Raw genomic sequence first — 23277 nt, 5'->3', positions numbered from 1 at the left:
TTTCTCGTCAGCCCCCGGATTTTCCGAATTGGAGACAGGCCTTAAAGCCAGACTCCTCAACTCGCGTGACGAGCAAAAATATCCAGCCACGATCATAATCAATCTACGGAGTCCTCCGCATTTATCGCGGTCTGGCCAGCCAGGCCCACCAGGCCCGCCAGGCTGACTGGGTTCCCCGCACTCGCTTGCCAGTGGTGGAGAATCTTTGGCAATTCGTTGCTGGCCGCTAAGAGCCAAAGGGCCAATCGGGGCGTTTCTTGCAAACAAAGCTTTAGATTGCCAGTCAGGACGAGCGAAACGAGTTCCACCTCGGAAGAAGACCAGCGTTGACTCGTGCTAGGATTCCACCGCGGCAATCAAAAGCCAGCGGATATTTGCTTTACCAGCTCATTCCACATGGCGGATCGACCAAACCTGATCATTAAGCTCACGCGCTTCCCTTTTTGACTCGGCTTATGTGCATATCCGTGGCAGAATTGGCTGGAGTGATCATGAGGCTTGCTCTTGAATGAACATTTTCCTCGGGTTGCTAAAGCTACAAAATAGCCGCCGGAGCAGAAATACCATGAGATAGCCCCCTCCCCCTTGCTTTTTGCATAGGCCCGACTGCGAGAATATCTTCTTGGCCCACAACTCTCAACATACTTTTTATTTTACTTGGCTCTCGCTCGATAATCAATCAGCGACGTTGATCGCCTACGCCTTGATATAATGGCGAGGACGGATACCCCCGGTGTCATCGAGGCCGATGTGCTCAAGGAGAAGGGACAAGAGCACATTGAAGAGGTGGTGTTAGCACGCTTGACCGAGGAGGATCTATGGAAGCTATCCCAAGAGTCTCTCACCGTTTGGTCATGGACTGGATTCCGCCTGGCCCTCATCATGTTTGTGCATGGCTGCAATCAAGCCGGCTTTGGAATCGACTGGGGCGTAATCAGCGGTATCAATGCCCTCGACCCTTGGCACGAATACTTTGGCTTCGGCACTAGCGGCAGTACATATGGCTTGATAAATGCGCTGATGAGCATCGGAACGGTCTGTGGTGCTCCATTCATGGGCCTCGCTGATATCATCGGACGTCGTGGAATCAACTTCTTGGGAAACGCACTCGTGATTTTCGCCGCTGTGCTCCAAGGCTGTGCACCAAATCTTCCTGCCTTCATGGCTGGTAGATTCTTCATGGGATTCGGCACAGCCCTTATGTCCAGCTCTCAGTACATTGGTGAAATCGCCCCAATTCACCTTCGTGGCCGGATGGTTGGCTTCTTCGGTGCCTGCTTCCAGGTTGGAAGTCTCACAATGTTGGGCGCCATGATTGGCTTGGCGAATCTCCCCGGAAATAATTGTTGGAGGATCCCTCTCATTCTCGAAGCCGTTTTCCCGGCGATTGTCTGCCTCACTATCTACGTCTTGACACCCGAGTCACCTCGTTACTATGTCATGAGAGGAAACCGTCAGAAGGCCAAGGAGATTGTGGCCAAGTATCACACGACCAGCACTGACATCAATGAGCCAGTGGTTGAGATTGTAGTATCTCAAATCGAGGAATCACTGGAGAACGACCGCACTGGATTCAGGGCATTCTGGGATTATCGGGTTTTCTTCACAAAGATGGCTCGATACCGCCTCCTGGTCTTGACTTTGTACTCTCTATTCCAACAGTGGAATGGTGGATCGATTCTCACGTATTATGTGCGCTCTGATTTTTTTCCCATTATTCGGGTGTTCAAATTTGCTAATCTATATTCTTCGCCAGATGGTTGATGCGCTGAAGACTGTCGGAATTACAGGTACGAAACGACCACTGGGCATCACTATCGGCACGACAGCCGTCTACTTCGTTTTCACCGCCGTCGGTTCTCTTCTGGTCGATAAGTTTAGGAGAAGAACCCTCATCTTTACGGGATTGATCAGTATGGTCGTCTTCCAGACGGCAACAACCATTACATCATGGCAATACAGTCTCCATGCGACTCAAGCCACTGCAGCACTTACACTGTTATGGATATTCCTCTATCAGACCTTCTCTGCAACCTTTATCGCGACCATGCATAATCTGTATCCCGTCGAGATTCTGTCTCTGCCTCTTCGAGCGAAGGGAATGGGTCTGTACAGTTTGATCCAGGGCGGTGCCAGTGCAGTGCAAACATATGGCATCAGCGTTGGCATTGCCAAAGTTGGGTATAAAATCTGGGTGGTTTATATTGTTTACAACACCATCCAACTCATTTTGTCATACTTCATCTTCCCTGAGACAGCTGGTTTGAGTTTGGAGGAGATTGATAGTGTGTTTGAAACACCCGGAGTTCGACCTGTCAAGATGTCACTGGATATCCAAAAGGCCAAGAAGGAGAGACTCGCAGCAACGAGAGATGAAGAAGCCAGTTCTAGGTTCTGATACTTATCAACTTCCATTAGCCTGACTATGCCTTCATGGACCATCCATTACACATGGATACCAAACTGGTTACGTGACTGGTCGAAGGATACTTCGCCATCGTCTCTCTCTTCTCTTTCAGATAACCCAAATCGACTAAACTTTGTCTTCCTGCTTCAGCCTCCCCTCTCACTTTCTGCTCGCCGGTTGTTGGGCCTTCGGGCCCTGTCAAATATCAATCAATCTCCATTCGTAGTGCTTGGTTGGAATTGAGGATCTGCCTCTATCGGAGCCATAGATTCCTCGAGTGCAATCGTTGTATATGCGAAAGATTTCCATGATAGAGTACACTGTATGGTTCTTAGCATCCTGTCTGTCGGGCTAATTCAACTCGGAAGATCGATTTTTTCGATACCACACACCTTCGGAGGTCAAATGACCAGACGCAATGGATGAAACAAAATTGAACCCGACGCAGCTGCGCCTATCCGTCGGGAGGAGTGCATGTTCTGTCGCACAGTTTCCGTCTTCTATTGCCCCTACTAGATAGTCTGGAGAGAGCAAGGATCAAGTGAGTCTGGGTCGCTAACAAGGATTCAATGGCCGTGCTTCGAGCTCATTTGTTTAAGCACGAAGACAGATACTAGGCATTATCTTGAGCACAGAATGATAGGTACAAGTAGCATGTATCTTGGCGTTTCTCCCCGAGGACTTTTATGACTGGTCTGAATTTGAATTAAATTTCATGAAGTACCCCTATAATGTCGGTAAACATGGTAACACAGATCAGGTACCGAATTAAGTCACACTTTTGCCTCCATCCTCACCTTCCCCGAGCGCTTTCCTCTCATCACAGCATGTCAGAGATAATCGTTACTTTTGAAACTGAAGACTAAATAGTTTCGTATCCAGAAGCTTCCAAAGGGTCCTAAGTACCATGTATCTTTGGAAGAGCAGCAAGGTGGACCGACTACTGCATTGCGAGGATCCCACATGAGGCTTGGAACCCGCGGAACAAAAACTTCTGTATGCTACCTCGGATACCGCAGGTAATACCCAGATGTTCGTGGAATTGCCGGTAAGGGAAAGCTCTCGGAATTCATGTAGTTCACTTGCTTCTCCTTGGGGCAACACAGCGTTAGATTGCATCCGTGCCGTTTTAGATGATCACACACTGTACATTGGTAAGACTTCTAGATCGCGCTTTCCTTCTAATACTTCTATGCAGCGATCGAAGGTTCTCGACACGATAGTGGGTAGTGGACCACTTTGCACCTCCATTATTTCCATTGGTAAAAACGAAGGGGGATACGGCAAGTATGCTTCATGGCTGGCAGGCTACATCAACTGTATTCTCATGTAATTTCATAGGGTCGACTAGAGGACTAGAGGGCCTTTATCGGTTGAGTAGCAACGCTGTTACAATTCTTCATCTTCCTCGTGGCAATGACTAGTTGGGTTAACCTAGAACCTTGCCGTTTCAGGTGTCTGTCCATGTTCGTGAAAAGTGGAATCTAGACAGGAGCCAGGAGGATCGCCTTCTACTGCCCGAGACCAGCTGCTCAGGGTTTGCAGATACGCCTCTATACTTGGCGACTGTTAACTCTGACACACAGGCCTCAATATGTGCGCACGGCCATACGGACTGAGACGATATTGCTGCATCGCCCAGGTCTTTCCTTCGAGCAGATTCTTTTGGCGATGCATATCCGGTTGGGCGGACGGTAGAGAAAAATTGTGTCACCCTAAACTACCAATAAGCAGTAGAGATAGTACCGCAACGGTGTCAATGAATTCAATAATCGTCATCACGAGACAATTTCTACGCCCTCAGCTTTTGGCAAGGCAAACAGAACGCCACTGCTCCTTGCGCGCTGGATTTATCTCGAGTCCCGAACAAAGGAAATGGTTGGAGAAGGCCAGTCTGATGGACAGACCTCGTAAATTCAGCCTTTGCCTTCATCGAATTAATCTTCTAGAATAGCTTGGTTCTGTCTATAGCCGCAATGGGGTGATTGTGTGGTCGCCTCTTCCTACCCCTTGGTATCACCCTGATGAGGGGCTTGTTGGGCACTAGAGGGCCACCTCTTTCGAGAAGAGCAATGAAGGTTAACTCGCGACTGATTGAGATATAATAGGGAGGTATGGATCGCCTTCTTGCCCATGCTCCTCTCTAGAACTATCCATATTCAGTCTTTTCCAGTTCTTCCTTGATGTTGCTCCTCTTGGCCTACAGTCTTAATTGTTTGCACCAAGCAAAGTCATCTCTCCCGTGAACCAGTCGTTTCATCGTATTTGCTCAAGTCTTTTATACTCACGTCTTTGGGGGGGTTTTAGTAGAACTTGTTTCCCCTCTTATCTCCCATTTTTCTTTCCTATCTTGCGGACGAAGCCAAAAATCGCCCCCAACCAGAATTCATTGCTGGGATTCCAGAGAAACCCATCTCCATCTATACTTCGTCTGTTCGATAGCCCCGCAATGCCTTCCAAGGCAGTTCAAGATACTTCTGCGGTGCCCGAGGCACAAGGCCTCAAGTATGACGAATCCGAGATGGCCCTCTTCCACGCCAAGCTGTCATACCATTCCACCATTGACGAGCGCATGGCTTCCAAGGATAGCAATCTCGCATCTATCTCGGAGGCCCAGGCAAAGATACTCAAACGATGGGAAATGCTCAAACAACTTGAGAAGGAGCTAGCGGAGAAGGGGAAAGAGCCTCTTGCCGACTGACAAGAGGCAATTGGCACAGTACGAGTGGAGGTATAAGGAGCTGGAGAAAACCGCGACCAATACCACTACCGGATAGAAAAAACAGAAAAGTGCTTTTTTTTCTTGTTTTCCCATCGCATCAACACAGCCATTGCACGACACGAAGGCATTAGTGGCGTTTATTTAGAACCGGAAATGTCCGGCTGCGCAGTTCACTTCTTGCTGCGTGATTGACTACGGAGAATCCTTTCGAGATTCTGAGGGCAATCATATGCTTCGTTGTATTTCGTTCATGAGTTGGATTCAACATCATATCTTCATGTTTCCTCGTCTGTTCATAGTGGGAATATCATTATCGCATTTTTCAGGCAACGAACTTTCTCCTCGACGTCAGGAGATTCCCATAAACGGAAGGGTAACCACTTCCAGGATGTTCTGCTAGCCATGGCCGATAGGAAAAACCTCATCCAAATGATTCGTGAGTTGTAGCAACTGCCGCAGCAAGACTCGAGAGATGTTCCGGGGGTGTTACACGACCAGCCTAACGATTCAGTCAATATTGCAACGGTAACGTAACTGGCACTCTCTACTTCATCTCAATCATGAACCATCAAAAATATAAAGACAAATCATCCCCTCAAGGATTCCTCAATTGAGACTTAGCTTTGTAATCAACATTGAAGACGAATTCTCGGGGACTAGGCAGCGAATGATTGCCCCCTGGAAAAGTTCTTTGAAATGCACCACCCTGTACCACCCAAAGGGGATTAGAAAGGTGAGCATCATGGGGATATATCGCAATCTGCCAGCTACATGTGGTGGTGGTCTCCTTTGCTCTAATACCGACAGGACTCCATGTTGTCATATGCTTGGCATTGGACAGCGAAGCTGCTGTCCACCCACTGGAAAATGGGCTTCCCAAGTATACACATTGGAAATCCTCGGTGCTCTACAAGCTTCTCAGAGACATGTGATAGGTGGGCCAAATCTGAAAGATACCCACCATCTCTGAAGATATCCATGACAGGATCAAATAAAGGGCCAGGGTATCTCGTGTCAGGTGTTAATAGGTTGAGGCTGAAACTGTGCCCACCAACAAAAAATGCAGACTGGTGATGAGGACTTTCTTCAGAGTTTCCATTGACACATGATAGAGCTTCAGATTGAGGTCGGATCTGCCTGTCTCTATATGGGTTTTATGAAGCTCTGATGAATTGAGACTTGGACGGACTTTTTGAACAGTAGACTCGGCTATGCAATAATACCCGATGGAGCCCAAACATGAATGGTGTCGATTGTTCAAACCACTTACTCGTGGCTGTACAGCACCAACACGCGATTCTACGTGACGAAAGGCCAATGCAGATCAACCTGGTTTCATTTCCTTTCCATACGAGAATTCACGGGCTTTGATACTTCCTCGTTTTGTAAATCTCTCTCGTTTCATCGTAGGGGGAAAACGAACCAAATCCAGGGCATACACGGAGGAAGCACATGTAAAATGATAATGGCGAGATGACAATCCTGCTGTACATTCCTAATCCTAAAAAAAGACCGCAGTTCCCATCATGCAACAGATGAGACGGATGCAGTCGAATCATAAACCCATACCAAAACAATATCCAGAAGCGCCAAACAAGCTTCATACGAGGAGAGTATCAAACAACACAAGGAAAACAGTGCACTTGACGCCCGCGAGCTCGAAGATCATAAACAAAATTGACCAAATCGAAATGTAAAGAAAAGAAAAAAAAAAAAAAAAAAACCAATTGCTAGACGCCTCATCACCTCTATCTTAGTGCAAGTATGCAGGGTATCATTTGTAAGTGCGTGAAATCATTTTTGCTCCGATGTAGGCGGAGGCGGATGCTTCTGAGCTTCATCCGACCCCGACGAGGAGAAACTGGTAGGCGTACCAGCATCAAAGCCAATGCTGCCTCTGGAGCTCTTTTCGCGGATCGCCAAGCGAATGCGAGGGTGGGATGGGACCGGTGCGAGATAATTGTCCAGCAATTCGCTCAGAACTGGGGATCGCACCGGTTTAGGAAGGTAGTTGTTCATGCCAGCTTCGAGACATTTTTCTCGATCGCCTTCAATGGCGCTGGCGGTCATGGCGATGACGAGCACTTCGTTGACGTTGGGATCTGGGTCTCGCCGCAGTTCACGGGTGGCGTTGTAACCATCGAGAGTGGGCATCATGACATCCATCAGGACTACGTGGAAGGGATTGCCCTCTTTCGACTTTGCGCGTAGGGCATCCACGGCTTGCTTTCCGTCGCTGTATGCCTCGCATTGAAGGCCAAGGCTGGTGACGAACTTGACTGCGATCTTCTGGTTGATGGGATTGTCTTCGGCAATACAGACTCGGATTTGGTCGCGTGGAATGTGAGAAAGGTCGCGTGCTTTGGCTCGGGGAGGTTCCATGATTTCGGCGTGGCTGAGATCCTGAGACCATGGTGTCTTTACAGCGGTTTTCTTTGGCGCCTTGTTAAAGACCAGGTGGAATGTCACGGTGGTTCCAACTCCCAAGGTTGAATCCAGCCAGATGGCACCACCGAGAACATCCTCGATAATGGCCTTGCAAATGCTGAGGCCAAGTCCACTACCACCATATGATCGTTCGGTGGATGGATCCGCTTGAGAGAACGGCCGGAAGAGCCGCGCCTTTTGCTCGTCTGGAATACCAATTCCAGTATCGGACACAGAACATTCCAAGCGTACACGGCCTTTGCCCTCTCTGGCAACCTTTGCTTTGACGGTAATGGAGCCTTTGGGAGTGAACTTGTAGCTATTGCTTAGCAAGTTCATGAAGATCTGGTGGAGACGGACTGGGTCACCAAGAACGACCAATCCAGGTGGCACACGCTCCAAATCTTCAATTGTTTCCAGCCCTCGCTCCCGATGAGTGTAACGAAGAGCGCGGATCACCTCGGAAATCGTCTCCTTCAAGTTGAGTGGGACCGTAGATATCTTCATCTTGCCAGCTTCCAACTTGGAGAAGTCAAGTATGTCATTGATGAGCGTAAGTAGTGTGTCAGCGCAAACGCGAATAGATTCAACATATTCGTCCTGCTCTTTGTCGAGGGTGGTACCCTTGAGCAGCTCCGACAGACCAATGACGCCGTTCATCGGGGTGCGCAAGTCGTGGGAAATGTTAGCCAAGAATATAGACTTTGCGCGAGCAGCATCATCCTTCAGCTTGACGTTGTGCTTAGCTTCGGCCTCCGCCACCTTGGCTTTCTGCTCGGCCTCACGCGCTTGTGCGAGAGCCCGCTTCTGGGATTCGATCATCGAGGCGTTCTTGGCACTAACTTTGCGAATCTCACGGAAGAGCAACGCGTTCGACAATGAAATTCCAATCTGGTTGCAGAGTAGATGCAGTACAACGACGTTCCGTTGAGTGAACCAGTTGGGCTTTCCTTCGAGATGAATGACACCAAGAAGTTGATCTGCTTGAACAATGGGCAAAGCAATCACGGATCGACCCAATGGGAAATTGGCTTGATAGCTCTCGCTCACGTTGGAAAAGCGCTCGTCTTCCAGAACATTGTGAACAAGGACCTCTTCCTTTGTGCGCATGACGTAGTAGGTGATCTCTTGAGCCATTCGTCCTTCCAGCTCTGAGAGCGGAAGACCTTCTGGGAAAGACTTTTGACCCTTCTCAGCATCCGCTGCCGCAGCAATTGCAAAGCCCTGTTCGTCGAAGTCGGTAGCGATAACGGCAAAGTCCGAGCCGTTACATGAATCCAAGATGATCTCCAACATTTTGGTGAAGAGTTTCTCAATCTGAAGCTCAGATGACATGACTTGACTAGACTCGAGTATACTGGAAAGATCAATGATGTCGAGACCCACGCTTGAAATATCCAGTGATCTCTCGCCGGTTGTAACGCCGTTCTGTTCTATCCAGCGATGATGTCTATCCTCTTCTTCAATTTGCGAGGGAATGACAATTTCTTGCTGGACAGCATCGCGGGTAATTTCGAGGAGTGAATCAACCGTCTGGCACCCAGTATCCATAGTCCTGGCGGACGTTGCTGTCTTGAGTAACCACTCGTGTTTCTCTGCAACCATGGCAGCTTTGCCATTGGCACTAATGGAGTTCCATGCGGAGATAGCCTCTTGCATCACAGAACGTGCCGCTCTCTTAGCTCCGCGCCGGACAAGGAACTCTCCCTGCAATTCGAGGGAAAGTGCCTCCTCCAGGAGCCATCCATGAACCTGGCAGTGGTCGATCGCAGCTTCATAAGACTGAATAGCAGTGCTGTGGTCGCTGCGTACCTCGGCAATGAGACCTTCAAGCAGCAGCGCCCACATGCCATAGTTTGCGTCGGAACAACTTCGGGCAAAATCAATCTCGGCCTTGTACTTAAGGACCGTGTCCATTTTACCGTCAAGGTAGCCCTGAGCAGGGTAGTCATTGTGTAGAGTCAGGAGTGAGAGAGACAGATAGAAGTAAACCACGTAGGAGACGCGCGCGGACCAAAGTCGGTGCGTTGTCTCAAGCAAGCGGGTGCCCACCTGGATCGCTTTGGTGTGGTGACCATACAAGAACAAAGGAATCATAGCGAGGCCAAAGTAGATGTCACGGGGTCTGTCAACATTACTAGCGTTGGCATCCAGGTAGGCCATATATTCGCTTGTCCTGTGCTCATCATCCGACAGAACATTATCTGCGGTCCGATACTCGGTCTTTCCTTGGAGAGCCCGAGCGACTTGTCGAACTGCAATGATGCTGGCACCCCCACGGGTGTCCTGCATCCAATTCGGGATATTTTCGGCGGTGTCCAAGCAGAATACCTCAAGTTGAGCCATGTCTTGGCCCAGATAAAGCCTCGTCATTGCCATTGAGGAGATACTGATCAGGGTGATGTACGGATCGCCGATTGTGAAAGACGCCTCCAAGGATGCTTCCAGTGCAGGTAGTGTTGTCGCCATCGGAACGCGTAGGTGGCTGACATAGAGGTTGTGAACTATAGACCCTCGGCTTTGAGTCCACAGTTCGGGGCAGCGCTCTAGGAGGGAGAGCGAGAGGTCGCTGAGCCTGAACCCAAAGACTTCGTTTTTGAAGCGACTGAGTGAGATCATTGCGAGATGCGAACAACCAATGGATATCTGAGTGAAACCGCCGCGGGAGATATGGATATTCATCATTTCAATGGCCATGCGATAGAATGTCAATGAGTCGTCCCAGAAGGTGACAGCCATTGCCTCGGCCATGACAGCTCCAATTGTGACCAAAATCGGATCTTTGCTGATGGGTTTCTGAGCAATAGCTTCCAAGTCGGCAGATTCAAGATGCTCCTTAAGTTTGAAATAGGCAGTATCGCATTCTTCAAATGATGTGGGCGTACGAAGATGGACACCCAGCTCATCAAGGCAGGTGAGTAGAGATTCCATTGACCGATGATGATCCCCGACCTGCGCATAAATCTTAGCTTTAATGACCCAAGCCCTCGACTTGCTCATTGCGTCCTTGCCATGAGCAAACACTCCCTCGATCAAGCTGAGGGCTTCTTCATTTTGGCCCTGGGACCATGACATTTCAGCTGTTGCAATGAAGAGGCGCATGGTCTCGTCATAGAAGACGTCAACTTGTCGATCATCCCAAGGGTCATCTTGAAGTAGTGCAATGCAATGGCGGAAGTACCAAAGCGCGCTTGGTCGAGCCCCGGACTGGGCGGCAGTTTGTCCAGCCTCCCACAGAATTCGTCGGTAGTCAATACGGCGTTGGACGCGAGATTTGAGGATACGTGACGAGAGCGCAACGTGATGGGCCATTGAGTAGCGACTGCGATGGTCGTGATAATATTTCATCAAGGCTTGGGAGATTATGAAGTGCATTTTCTCCACATTGCGGCTCTCACCCAAAGAAAGCGTAGCCTGCGCAAGCCGGTCGTTTCCGAATCTGTAGGGCATGTCAGCGAAGTGAAAAGAAACACAATAGACTAGGGGATTTTCCTATGTGGCACGGCACATACTTGAACTCATCATCGGTTTTCCCTGGGACTAGAAGGTTTGACTGGACCAAGTACTGCAATCCAACGACAATGTCACCCTCAGATTGTCTGAGCAAGGTGACATTGTGAGGGCAGGTGAGATCGAATCCCTCGTGATCATCACCAGATGTGTCGTCGTCAGACGAGAACAGGAATTCACTGGTGAGAAGCTTTTGGACAAGCGAGAATGAGAACGCGCTGCCCAAAAGAGCGCCCCAGACCATGATAGAGCGAGCAGCGGGTGGAATCTCTTGAAGTCGCTTGGTGAGAAAGCCCAAGCCAAGTCCTTCGCCATAAACGGGAGCCACGAATTCAGTAAATATGCGATCAAGGTCGAACAGCCATCTAGAATCCTTCCAAGAATACCAAATGCAGTTTTTCCTGTAACATGTCTCGAGCATGACTCTCACGTAGAAAGGATTTCCGTGGCTCTTCTCTTGAACCACGGCCAAAAGAGGAGTCAGCGTTGGGTTTGGTGCCTGATGCATTGCCGCAGCCACAAACTCCATGATCTCTGCTTCACTAAGTGGTTGAAGCTCGACTTGCGTGATGTTAGAGTTCTCGGCCTCAAAGAGCGACCTGACATTATCCGGTGCAATCTCATCCTTGCGACTCGTGAGAATAAGTACGCAGGGCAATTTCGCGCGGATGATGTTCAATACTAGTTCCAACGTCTCGTCGTCTGCATATTCGAGATCATCCAAGCATACCACCATCAATTTGAACTGGCAGAGAGTTCTCAGAATCTCAAGAAATATGTCCATCAACCGCATATTGTTCGAGGCAGCGTTGGACAAAAAGAATTCGACAGAAGTTTGGCCATGGTCTATCCCGGGAATTTGGATTCTTTTTGCCCGTTCATTCTTGGCGCGATCTGATCTGGCGATATTTTGGGCAATCGAAGTTTTGGGTGAATTTGGGCTGTACTTTGACCCCGGGGACATCAGTTGCTCCGGAAGATCGAGCACTTTGTGGAGTGTCGGCCACAGCGGACGCAAAGCCACTCGCACGCTGTCATGGTAATCTGTGGTCACGTCACGCTCGGAGAAAATCTGGCGTAGAAGACTGGCGAGAATCTTGGCGAATGGTTCAAAAGGTACTCGCTTGGCTCGATCTAGGCGCGTGATGGCAATATAGCCCGACTTGCGGATTACTGGCTGGACTCGATTCAAAAGATCTGTCTTGCCAATTCCTGCAGCCCCACTAATCGTAATGACTTCGCATCGCCCGCTTCGACGATACTTTGCTCCAGCCTTTGTTTTTGAGAGGGAACCCATGGACTCAGACTGGCTGAAATTATGAGTAGATGGCTGACTGTTGGTGTTTGTGCCAATAGATAGGTGGCTCTCTCTGTCCGTGTTGTAAGAGGAGCGAGAATGTGATGGACTTTTCCTTTTGCTGGAGAGGGGCATGGGCGATGCCTGGGAAGACATGTCCTGGCTTGTTGGTGTTTGCACCTGCTTCGAGGTTTGAAATGTCACGTCACTATTTGCTGCAGAATCATGGGTGCTGACTTGGGACAGCTGGTGGCTGGTAGCATTAGAATTCGTTCTTGGTGGCAAATGGAAGGATCCGGAGTCACTGGATACGGATGCGAACTCGAAGCTATCCACGCGCCCTTCGGAGATTGAAGAGTTGGAGGCGAGAGCATGCGCAGTTCCCGGGCTTTGGGTAAATGCATTGGCAAAGGCGGCAGCGTGGCGTTTATTGACTTTCTGAATCACGTTCAAGATCATATCGTACTCTTTCTGGCGCCCAAACATCTGTGACGGAAGGGTAAAAAAGGACGATACATCGCCTTGCGCGACTTGGAAGTTGTTCAAGGTTTCACTTTCCCCGTCACCCAATAATTGCGCGATCTGCATCAAGTCCCTCTTGACGGAGGAGATCGTATGGTATCGCTCATGGACCACCTTTTGTGTCATTTTTTGAACCACGGCAGAGAGACCATCGGGGACATCTAGTCGCTTCGCGGAGACAGGAGTTAACCTCTTGCCCAACACGTTTTGAACAACTTCGACGGGGTCAGCTCCTGCAAAGGGCAACTTCCCAACTAACATTGACCAAAAGAGAAGGCCGAGAGCGTAGATATCGGTGCGACTGTCCGGTTCTGTGGGCATTCTGCCAGTCTGTTCCGGGGCGATAAACTGAAGCTTGTACTTTGCCCCAAGTTCACGAGATACAGAGGACCAGCCCTCACTGAGAACATTGTCAAAGGATCGTGCGCCATTTCCAACATTGGCGAGTCTCACAGCCCCGGTCTCAGCGCTGAAGTGAAACGCGTCTCCGCGAATCTCCCCATGCACCGTCTTTACTCCATAGTGTAAAATTTCCAAGCAGTCACAAGCACCTATCGCGAAATCCAAGAAGGCCGGTAAAGGGATTTGCTCGCTGGGAGTGACATTGTTATCACCCTTGGCCCCAGCGACAAAGGACGCAGGACCAAATGTGACCAAGTCTCGTAACCTGTCGTGGCCAGGAGACTCGAATATCGCCACTAGAAGCATACCCACGTCCCCTGGATCTGGAGGCAGTCGGATCAAGTCAATGGGCCTTATCGTATGGTTACAGTCTGGGTCAGAAGACTGCACGATAGACCTGATCATGTGAAACTCCCGCTCGAGCCTAATGACGTTTGTAGAGACGCGTGCAACGACGGGGAGCCATATCTGTTCCTGTTCACCTCGAGAAAGCGAAAGTTCACTGCTAGTTTCGCTGACACTAGCTCTTCGGGGTACGCGCCCGGATGGACGAAGTTCGGTTCGTGGTGAGTAACGAGTGAGGCTAGATGGCCCTGAGGAAATCGGGTTGGAGGAGGTTGCGATGGGGGTCGATATGTCAGATTCAATCGCATGGCGAAACCCATATATATGCCAATGGCTGTAGGTCGAGTGAAATGGCTCAACTGACTGATCCCAAGTATATCCAGGCAGATGGCTGAGGCGTTCAAAAAGTCGAGCAGGTGGAAGCGGCAAATCGTCGCCTATCAGATGGCTTTCCTCCATTTCCAGAGTCTCTGCGTATGTCTAAGGCCACTATGGCCTTTAGTCGGGTCTGTCCTCCCTCCAAAACTTCCGAACGGTCGACGATGTGGAAAGTGTCAAGAAAGTTGAGATAGCGGCGGCACGGACATGGATGGTGGACGGAAGCGGCGTTGGCGTGTTATCGAAAGTGGACCAGTGTCGGCCCCTAGACGGCGTCGCGACAGGGTTTGGGGAGGTAGGAATAAAGGTAACGGGTCGACAGGCCGTAATCCTCGCAGAGCCGATCACGAAAGAGAAAGAAGATCGTGAGACAGCCGTGGATGTGTACGGACAATTCGAAACGTTCCAAGTGGGACGGCACAGTCAAATCGGAAAATCTGTTTTTACGAGGGGGTCTGGCCGTTGCGCTCGGGCGGAGACGAGACCCGCGGGGAGTCTCTCGAGCTTCTGCGAACGGAATGCGACTGGGGATTGAAGTTTTGGACTTGGATTCATTCGTTCAAACGATCGAGGCATTAAAGCAGGCCACAGTAATTTGTATTGAAGTGCTCTATAGATGACCCCTCCACAGCGCCAGGTCCAGTTTACAATCGGGTGGCGTTTTGAGGACCCCGAGATATATAGATGCGCCATGTGGTACTCCACCAGACACAATTATGGAGGTGCATCTGTCATAAGTTCATGACGACTTCATATCGCCTATCTAGCGGACTGATGCTCGCTCCACTGATAGATCCAGCTTCTCTTTGCTCTCCCACCCTTGAGTTTACGGGCCCCAGGGTTGGAGCAAGCTAGAACGGGGGCGGTTCATGGGTGGAAGAGTGTATGCAAAACAGGTACTCCGTACACCTAGTTGTAGTCGCAAGTCAACAAGATCGATACGTCCACCAAGATGGACCTTATTTGAGTTCAAGTTCAACTTGTGTGTTCTATACGTATATTTCTTTTTTCTTGAAACCCCAAAAACAAGCACATAGCCACTCGGACAAGAATTTCCGATCCTTCAGATGCACCGATCTGTCAGCATCGCTGAACGTGCTGCGAGCATGACGTACTGTCTCAGTGTACACACGAGGATGAACCCAACTATTTTGAACCTGTCTTTTTTCTTTTCTGTCCTTTCTGCTTATAATAACATAGCCGAACTACGAACCATTTCAATTCAGATTTCAGTTTCCCTCCTGCTTCCCCTTACCGTATGTTTTTTCCTCGGGGAAATATTAACCGACTAGGCAGGATTGGCCTAATATGTCGCATGGTGAGGGCGAGTAGCCTCAGCTCCAGTCCGCGAAGATCGGATGACTTCAAGCCAGGTTACTGCGAGAAAAGGGGAACGCCTCGTCTCCAGACGCGGCGTACCCCATAGCCCCAACCCCGCAGAATAGCAAGGGAAAAACGCCTTTGCCCTGACCTTGATTTGGCCTGATGATTGCTGAGTGGACGGAAGGATCGAGGCGCACTGGGGCCTAGCGGCTGATGGATGCGCCACCGCAAATCGATCGCTTCTTTTTTCCAGGGGATTTGCCTCGGTGCAGCCATATCTCGATGGTGGCTTTTGAGGAAGAACTCTCGCTAACGACGTAAAACGCGCCTCTGGTGGTACCGATCTCCTTGATGATTGATCACCATGGAACGATGCCCATTCCCCAGGTCTAGACCATCTCGCCAGATTCCCTTAAACCCCCCTGCGACCTTGCTTCTGGCAGGACGATGTCGATCATGAATCCCGACGAAGGGTATTCCTAGATTTGCTCATGAAGAAATGGAAGGAAGCATGATATCTAGTGAGTTGTATGCTCATCACGTATAGTAAGAGCAGTCACCGAAGCCTACTTCGTCTTGTGGTCGCTACTACGGAGTACACGCGAGCTGATCTGCATGGAACCATCACTGGGACTCCTGGAGACAGAAGCATGGAAGATCATTGGATCCGAGGCTCTGGGGCCTTGGGAGTCATAATCGGTCAAGAGGGTCAACAATAGGCCCAGTTCCGCATGGCTAGTCACCAGAGCAAAGGCAAGATTGCCATCTGGGCTGGGAAGAAGGGAGCAGGGACTCGAGAGTCGAGGCTCTTGGCTTTTTTCTCTGTCTGTTCCTTAGTCGCAAGCAGTAACTACAGTAACTATTCACACGCTGGAAAAGAGTGGGCTTCAGGATGATTTATTGAAGGAGGGGGGAATATAGAATACTCAATAGTCCTAACATAACAAGACTATTGTATTGTAAAAATAGTAAAAGGATAGTCACTTATAGTCATGACTATGGGATGTCTCATGGGACGTGGAGCGGTAACCGGTCGTCATCGCTGGGTGCATCCGCTGATCATCTGACCCATGGCCAGGGCCTGTCCCGAGAAAACGGCCAAGGACGTATTGTCCCGTCTGGAGCCTCTCTGGGTAAATAGTATCCGCTCACCGAATCCTATTCTGCAGATTCACATTTCATGCCATTGTCATATACTCATCAAACTGAGTAAAGCACCATTGATTTATTTAAGCAGTGTTCTTCCCACCGAACCAGTAAGAGGGCCGTAAGCGGAGCCCGTTGGCAGCAGGGCGTAAAAGGGTTTCGTTGGATTCAAAAGATTTCCAGGGCACGCTACGTCATAGCCTCTTCCCCCCGGAGACGGACCATCAGAGAGTCCACTTTTCTCGCCTTCTTCCCATCCACTGGCCGATCCCACGCAGTTCGGTCGGCGGGTACTGACGCCAGTTTCCAGACTTTCCACAGTTCCCAACAGCACTCACGTTCGCTTGCTTGTTCCTTCGATCCCCCACCCTCCCCCTCAAACGACCACACCATCAACGGCCGCTCCGGTTGACTCTCTCTCCTCTAACCACCTCTTCATCTCGTCTCATCTTCTCCTGAACGATACACCGCCTGAACCTTATTCCCTCGTCTCGAAATCCCCGGATTCTAAATCGACCCAACTCGCCTCCTCTTCCCACGCTGCATCATCGTCAACTTCCTTTCCCGTCCGCTCGTCGATATCGGCTCCGCCTGCCTCCCTCGCTTCACTCCCCTCTCCTCCCACGCCCACGAGGCCTCCCCGAACCGACCGCTTTGGGCCAAGACATGATCGCCCGACTTGACGCCTGCGCTGTCAGTATTGTCCAGGACCACTGAATCGTTTTCTGACGGATCGGTGGAGGCGCGAGAATGGGAGACGTGCATAACAGGAGAAGTCCTCCATTCCCATCGCCAACGGGAACTGTATCACCCGTCGCCATCCCTCAACCTCCCCACGTACAGCCGACCCAGTCGCTGCCGAGCTATCAAATCGCCGATCATCATCATAATGCGGGCAGTTTATCGATGGATGGTATCGTGGACAGCGTGGACGGCTCGTTAAAAGCACCTCGAATGCCCCGTTTCTCCCGCGGAGACTCTGCAGAGCAGCCAAATGGCCTGACCCCGATCACGGAAGACGCACGACCGGAACATGAGCGGCAGGAAGATCAGGGACGGAGTTCGCAGACATTAAAGGAACTGCGCAGGCAGATGGAGGAATTGTTGGTTTATCAACAAATGCAACAACACCAAAATCAATCCTCGGCCTCAAATCAAACTGCTCCTGGTCATTCGAATGAAACACCGAAGAAACGCCGGCTCTCCACGGAGATACCGCCGTCGAATGTTCAGCCATCGTCAGGTTCAATCGGGTCTGGAGGAACCATCAAAGCAGACGATCACCATGGCACGACCGCGATGGACCATGCGGTCTCTCAAACGCCTTCCTATCCTTTTCCAAGAGTCCAGCACCAGACTACGCATCCGGAAGTCGAGCAAACAGGCCGCCAGGGACAATTCCGGTTGAAGCTGCCTTCGGAGAGGCTTCGATCATCGACACCAGGATCGCAAACATCCGAGGACCAGCAACCTGCCCCGAAGACCTATAGCACACAGCCTACATTTCTTCCGTCCCAGAGTAATCATCCCGCCGAAGATTCGGAATACCCGACCCCCAGCCTTTACAATTTATCTCTCAAGTTGAATGCTGATCCGGGACTGGAAGCCTGGTGGTCCAACTTGATCGAAATCCTGCAAACTCACTATGGCGCAGAGCGTGTGTCACTGGCCGTCCCAGGGGACTTGACAGATCTTGAGAATGTGCCCTGGGGGCAGAAAGCAATTTTTAACCAGAACCTGACCTCCATGCCTGAGGATGTGCATTCATCTACGGTTCCTGGTAACACGTTGTCAGAGTCCACTACTGGCGTCCGTGCATACCACGATGAAGGATACCACGATCAAAATTCAGGGTTGGCCTCGGATTTGAAGAGCCCTACATCTGCTCGGCCGCCTCTGGAATCGCGCCACTCCTTTGCTGGGTTTGGATACAACAAAAAGCCGGCCCAAATACCAGAATCGGACCGCCTCCAGCAGACTCCAAAGGCTTCCACCAGGTGGGAGAAAAAGCACGCTCGTATTGCAGGAACATCTAATTTGGGGGAGACGGCGGCGGCGTTGAGCAGCCAAAGACAACCGATGACTCAATCCGAATTGAACGACCCTCCTAATCCAGTGGCCTCACCATTGCGACAAGCTGTCTTCCCAATCCCGAGGCCATTAGAAGTGGAGTCAGACCCCTTGGTCAAGCGGGCTGGTGTGGTCAAGCTTTTTGGACGGGTCACCCCTGTCGTTCTTACTCGCGAGTACTCTGCGAATACGAATGATAATCAAGTGGGCGGGAACAATACGCCTCGGAGTCCGAACGAGATCGTCCAGAGGACCCCGAATGCTGAAGGACCCGAACATACGACTGCATATTATGGGAAAGGTGCCACCCCTATCAGCAATGTCGCAGCTGGACTGCGACATTATGATGAATATGAGCAGCTTCCACAGTCTCCGTGGTCTCAATCCCCGGCGCCTTCACCGGCCCCTCGCACACATGCAGACCAAAACCCTTTCTTTACATGTCACACCGTCGATGAAGGTGCTTTTTCGAAGAACCCGCCACACCATGACTACTCCAACTCGCAACCCTTGGAGGCCATCGGTATCGACCATTCAAAGACGGTCGTTCACATACCTCTTTTACACGGTGGTCATGTCAATCAAGGCCCTCACTCGACCTTGAGATTTCCGGTTGCTATTATCTCCATGCTCTCTACAATTGTGCCATATCCGCCTAATCTCCGCCAATCCCTTGCGCATCTGATGCCGCACCTTACAATATCCTTTTGCCTTGCACAACAATACAGTCAGCTAGAGCGACAATTGACATCCAAAGTGGACACCCCTCGGTATGGACACCTTCTTGGACTCGGTGGTACTTTTTCGGACGCGAGCAGCGAACTGGAGCTTGTAGCAGGTCTAAGTGGTCATGTGAGCTACTCAGTTGGCGACGACAACTCAATGTCTGCGCAAGCTAGTATTGCTAGTCCTAGCGATCGATCGTCGAACAAATTTAGTCCCGCCATATCCAGCTTCGGTACCCCTGGATTTGAGCTTGGTCAGGTGGCGTTGAACTCAGCAACTCAATCTCCAGCCCTGGTCTCTCGTTATGGGGATAACACCGACAGCTATTTCAATGTCCAACATACCAAAGCCTCTCGTGACAACATCCCAAATCAGCGATCTCGCCTTTTCAAATCAAAATCAAGCCTCACGTCCTCAACCCCGACATCTCCGGGCAGGCTGACAAGCAAATCTTGCGCCACGGAAGAGGGTAATAATGGTCAAGATCCAGCTTCAATCGTGGCATCTCCGCTACAGGAGATGCGACCGCCAACTGTTCTGTCGCCAACTCAGCAGTCATCACGGCAGGGGTCAACCAATTCCTTCTTTGCCCAATTTCAGCGTGAGATGCCCCGCCCGTTCTCGGACACAATCGCGCAGTTAATGCTTAATTCCGTCCCTCTTCATCTGTTCCTGGCGAAGCCCCGGAGTGGCGAAGTCATCTGGACCAATGCCAAGTTCGATGCCTATCGGAGGAGTAAACCTCAGGAGCAGCGATTACGGGATCCCTGGCAAAATATCCACAGCAGTGAACGAGGTCATGTGTCCAGCGAGTGGTCCAACGCCCTACGTACGGGTTCACAGTTCACTGAACGCGTCCGTGTCAGACGGTTCAACGACGAGACTGCATATCGTTGGTTCATCTTCCGAGCAAATCCTCTGTTGTCATCGACGGGTGAGGTCCTCTACTGGATTGGCTCCTTCCTTGACATCCACGAGCAACACATTGCGGAGCTTAAAGCGACCCAAGAAAGAGAAAAGTTTGCTACCGATGCAAAATACCGGGCATTCTCTAATTCAATTCCCCAAGTCGTCTTCGAAGCTACAGAGAATCGGGGATTGATGTTTGTCAACGAGCAGTGGAATCTGTATACCGGCCAAAGTCTCGAGCAGGCTTTGAATCTCGGGTTTGCGAAACATGTTCATCCCAATGACCTCGAAAAGTGTGGTGGGCTTGCAATGCAAAGGAAACAAGCCGCCTCAAGCGATGAAACCACGACGGATGGTGGACAAGGTAGATCGCGGTCAGACAGCCATGGGGTTTCATCTGCGCTTGACGAACTTGTGAGACGCGGTGTCGCTTCCTTGCAAAAGGATGAGAATGGACGCGTCTTCTATTCTACCGAGATTCGCCTCCGGTCTCGAGGAGGTGACTTCCGGTGGCATCTCGTGCGCTTAGTCCGAGTTGAGACCGGCAGTTTCGGCAGCGAAGAAGCCTCATGGTATGGCACGTGTACTGATATCAACGACCGGAAGAACCTTGAGCGAGAGCTCAACAAGGCAATGACCCAACTCAACAATCAGATGGAGTCCAAGACAAAGTTTTTCAGCAACATGTCTCACGAAATTCGAACGCCTCTCAATGGTATCCTTGGCACCATTCCATTCATCTTGGATACTCAGCTTGACACCGATCAAAGACGAATGCTTGACACAATCCAAAACAGCTCAACTAACCTTCGGGAATTGGTTGACAATATTCTGGATGTATCTCGTGTTGAAGCCGGGAAAATGTCGTTGGTCAACTCGTGGTTCCATGTTCGGTCTATGATCGAGGATGTGATTGATACTGTCGCTTCACGAGCAATCGATAAGGGCCTGGAGATCAACTACCTGATGGAGGCAGACGTTCCGTCAATGGTGATTGGTGACCGTTTCCGGATCCGTCAAATTTTGATCAACCTTATTGGCAATGCTGTCAAATTCACCGCGCATGGTGAAGTCTACATCTGCTGCAGTCTTTTCCGTGACCCCTCGGTGAAACTCAAGGATACCGAAGCGTTCCTGAATTTCGATGTCGTGGATACCGGTAAAGGATTTAGCTCACAGGATGCAGAACGTCTCATGCAGAGGTTCAGTCAACTAGGAGAAACTGGATCCCAACAACATGCTGGTAGCGGCTTGGGCTTGTTCTTATCAAAGCAACTGGTCGAGATGCATGGTGGCAAGCTCACCCCAAGCAGCAAAGAGGGTCAGGGGGCCCAATTCTCCTTCAATGTCAAGGTTGATGCTCCTCCCCCGCCATCGCCTTCTGAGCGGCCCTCATTACTTCGCCAGGCTTCCACTGTCTCAAGACGACCGACAGCGTCCAGGACGACCTCCTTTGAGCAGGGTAGCTTGTTGGCGCCGAATCCAGTGTTGAATTTCGCCAGCCTCTCCCCTGGACTCGAGTCGCCAGAGTTTGATCCTGGATCAAAACGCCTGTACCCTCTGTCTGCCGCGTTGTCTGCCTTGCCAACGCCGGATATTTCTACAGCACAAACGCCGCCTGCTGCTACTTTAAGTGTCCAGCCTCAGAGCGAATCCAAAGAAGAGGCACTTAGTGCACCAACTCGCCTGATTCCGCCACGGTCTCGAGGCTCCCCGTCTCCAAGCAGAGTTTCGATTGGGTCACCACCCGTGTCTCCACAGGGTCCTTTCTCCATCATCATTCTATGTCCTTTAGACAATACTCGCAAAGCCACGAAGCAGCATATTGAACAAGTCGTCCCACACGAGATTCCTTATACGATTACGACTTTACCGGATATTGACGAGTGGAAGGACATGATGCAGCCTGGCTCCAAGACTCCCTGTACACACTTGGTTCTCAACCTGCCTGCAACCGATGATATCTTGGAAGTGATTCAGCACGTGTCCGAATCCGAGCAGGATAGTGCTCCTGTTGTTGTGATTATCTCGGACTTGTATCAGAAACGCCAGATCATCACCCGCGTCAAGGAGTTGGCTGCAACAGGGAAGCAAGTCTTCATCGTGCCGAAGCCCGTCAAACCCTCTGCCTTCTCCACAATCTTTGACCCAGATAGCAAACGCGAACTGAGCAAAGATCGCAATCAAGACATGGCGCGAGAAATCAACAACAACTTCAAAACCGTGTCCAAGATGGTCAAGGAGGTCCTCGGCAATAAGGGCTACCGGATCTTACTCGTCGAGGATGACGAAACTAATCGCGATGTAAGTTCACCCTTCCATGTGTTGACGAATTATTCAAGATACTGATGAAGTTTTAGGTTATGCTGAAATACTTGGACAAGATCAAGCTCATGTCTGAAACAGCTTCGAACGGGCAAGAGTGCACTGACATGGTGCTTTCCAAGGAACCGGGTTACTACTCCCTCATCATCGTAAGTCGCAGCCTTTCTTCTCTTGTTATCAATTTGGTTGACTAACCTTTGTAATGTTCAGTGTGATATCCAAATGCCCATCAAGAACGGCTACGACACATGTCGAGATATTCGCGAATGGGAACAGAAGAACCATTATCCTCAAATTCCGATTATGGCTCTGTCGGCCAATGCGATGACAGATCAGATCGAGAATGCTGCGCGTGCTGGTTTCAATGACTATGTCACTAAACCTATCAAGCATAACGAGCTGGGAAAAATGATGATGGGGCTGCTGGACCCTGGCCGACCTCTTCAGCTTCTTCGGGATCGTCTCAGCGGCGGAGGTGAACCGTCTCCCTCAATCCGGCGCTAGAGACTCTTACCTCACCCCTGGCACAAACACCGCCCTCCATCGACTCATAATTACCAACCCTTCCCTTCGTGCTCTGGCGGTACTTCTTCTTTCATTCCTCCTCAATGCCCTCCCAGCATTTGAACAGCTTTCTTTCTTTTCCCTCTTCAGCCAACGATTGAGTGAGCGGGCTTATGGTTCTTTTTTTTTGCTTTTATGATCTGTTAACGGTGCAACTACAAGGGGCAACAGGACGGTAAAGGTGGGATTTGGGGGTTCTGGAAG

General features: G+C 50.4%; 4 protein-coding genes across 4 annotated transcripts; 3 read left to right on the top strand and 1 right to left on the bottom strand.

Moving 5' to 3' along the window:
* Nucleotides 1–711: 711 nt before the first annotated feature.
* On the top strand, nucleotides 712–2398 carry N7458_010759 (putative MFS sugar transporter protein; the record flags this gene model as incomplete). The annotated part of the gene is made up of 2 exons (XM_056914141.1): nucleotides 712–1692; nucleotides 1757–2398. 2 exons carry the CDS (start codon nucleotides 712–714, stop codon nucleotides 2396–2398), a joined length of 1623 nt encoding a protein of 540 aa, XP_056762990.1.
* A 2458-nt stretch (nucleotides 2399–4856) lies between these two features.
* Nucleotides 4857–5108, top strand: N7458_010758 (uncharacterized protein; the record flags this gene model as incomplete). The annotated part of the gene is made up of 1 exon (XM_056914140.1): nucleotides 4857–5108. The coding sequence occupies one exon, from the start codon at nucleotides 4857–4859 to the stop codon at nucleotides 5106–5108; it is 252 nt and encodes an 83-aa protein (XP_056762989.1).
* Nucleotides 5109–6923: 1815 nt separating this feature from the next.
* N7458_010757 (putative sensor histidine kinase/response regulator) lies at nucleotides 6924–14091 on the bottom strand (the record flags this gene model as incomplete). Its single annotated transcript, XM_056914139.1, has 2 exons — nucleotides 6924–10995; nucleotides 11069–14091. The coding sequence occupies 2 exons, from the start codon at nucleotides 14089–14091 to the stop codon at nucleotides 6924–6926; spliced, it is 7095 nt and encodes a 2364-aa protein (XP_056762988.1).
* A 3138-nt stretch (nucleotides 14092–17229) lies between these two features.
* pkhB (putative sensor histidine kinase/response regulator) lies at nucleotides 17230–23013 on the top strand (the record flags this gene model as incomplete). The annotated part of the gene is made up of 3 exons (XM_056914138.1): nucleotides 17230–22488; nucleotides 22545–22658; nucleotides 22720–23013. 3 exons carry the CDS (start codon nucleotides 17230–17232, stop codon nucleotides 23011–23013), a joined length of 5667 nt encoding a protein of 1888 aa, XP_056762987.1.
* Nucleotides 23014–23277: the final 264 nt, after the last annotated feature.

Source organism: Penicillium daleae (genome assembly GCF_028827525.1).
Source record: "Penicillium daleae strain IBT 16125 chromosome Unknown utg000008l_segment0_segment0, whole genome shotgun sequence".
Classification (NCBI taxonomy): Eukaryota; Fungi; Ascomycota; class Eurotiomycetes; order Eurotiales; family Aspergillaceae; genus Penicillium; species Penicillium daleae.
Note: the sequence above shows the minus strand (reverse complement) of the source record. Positions and strands in the feature narration are given on the sequence as shown.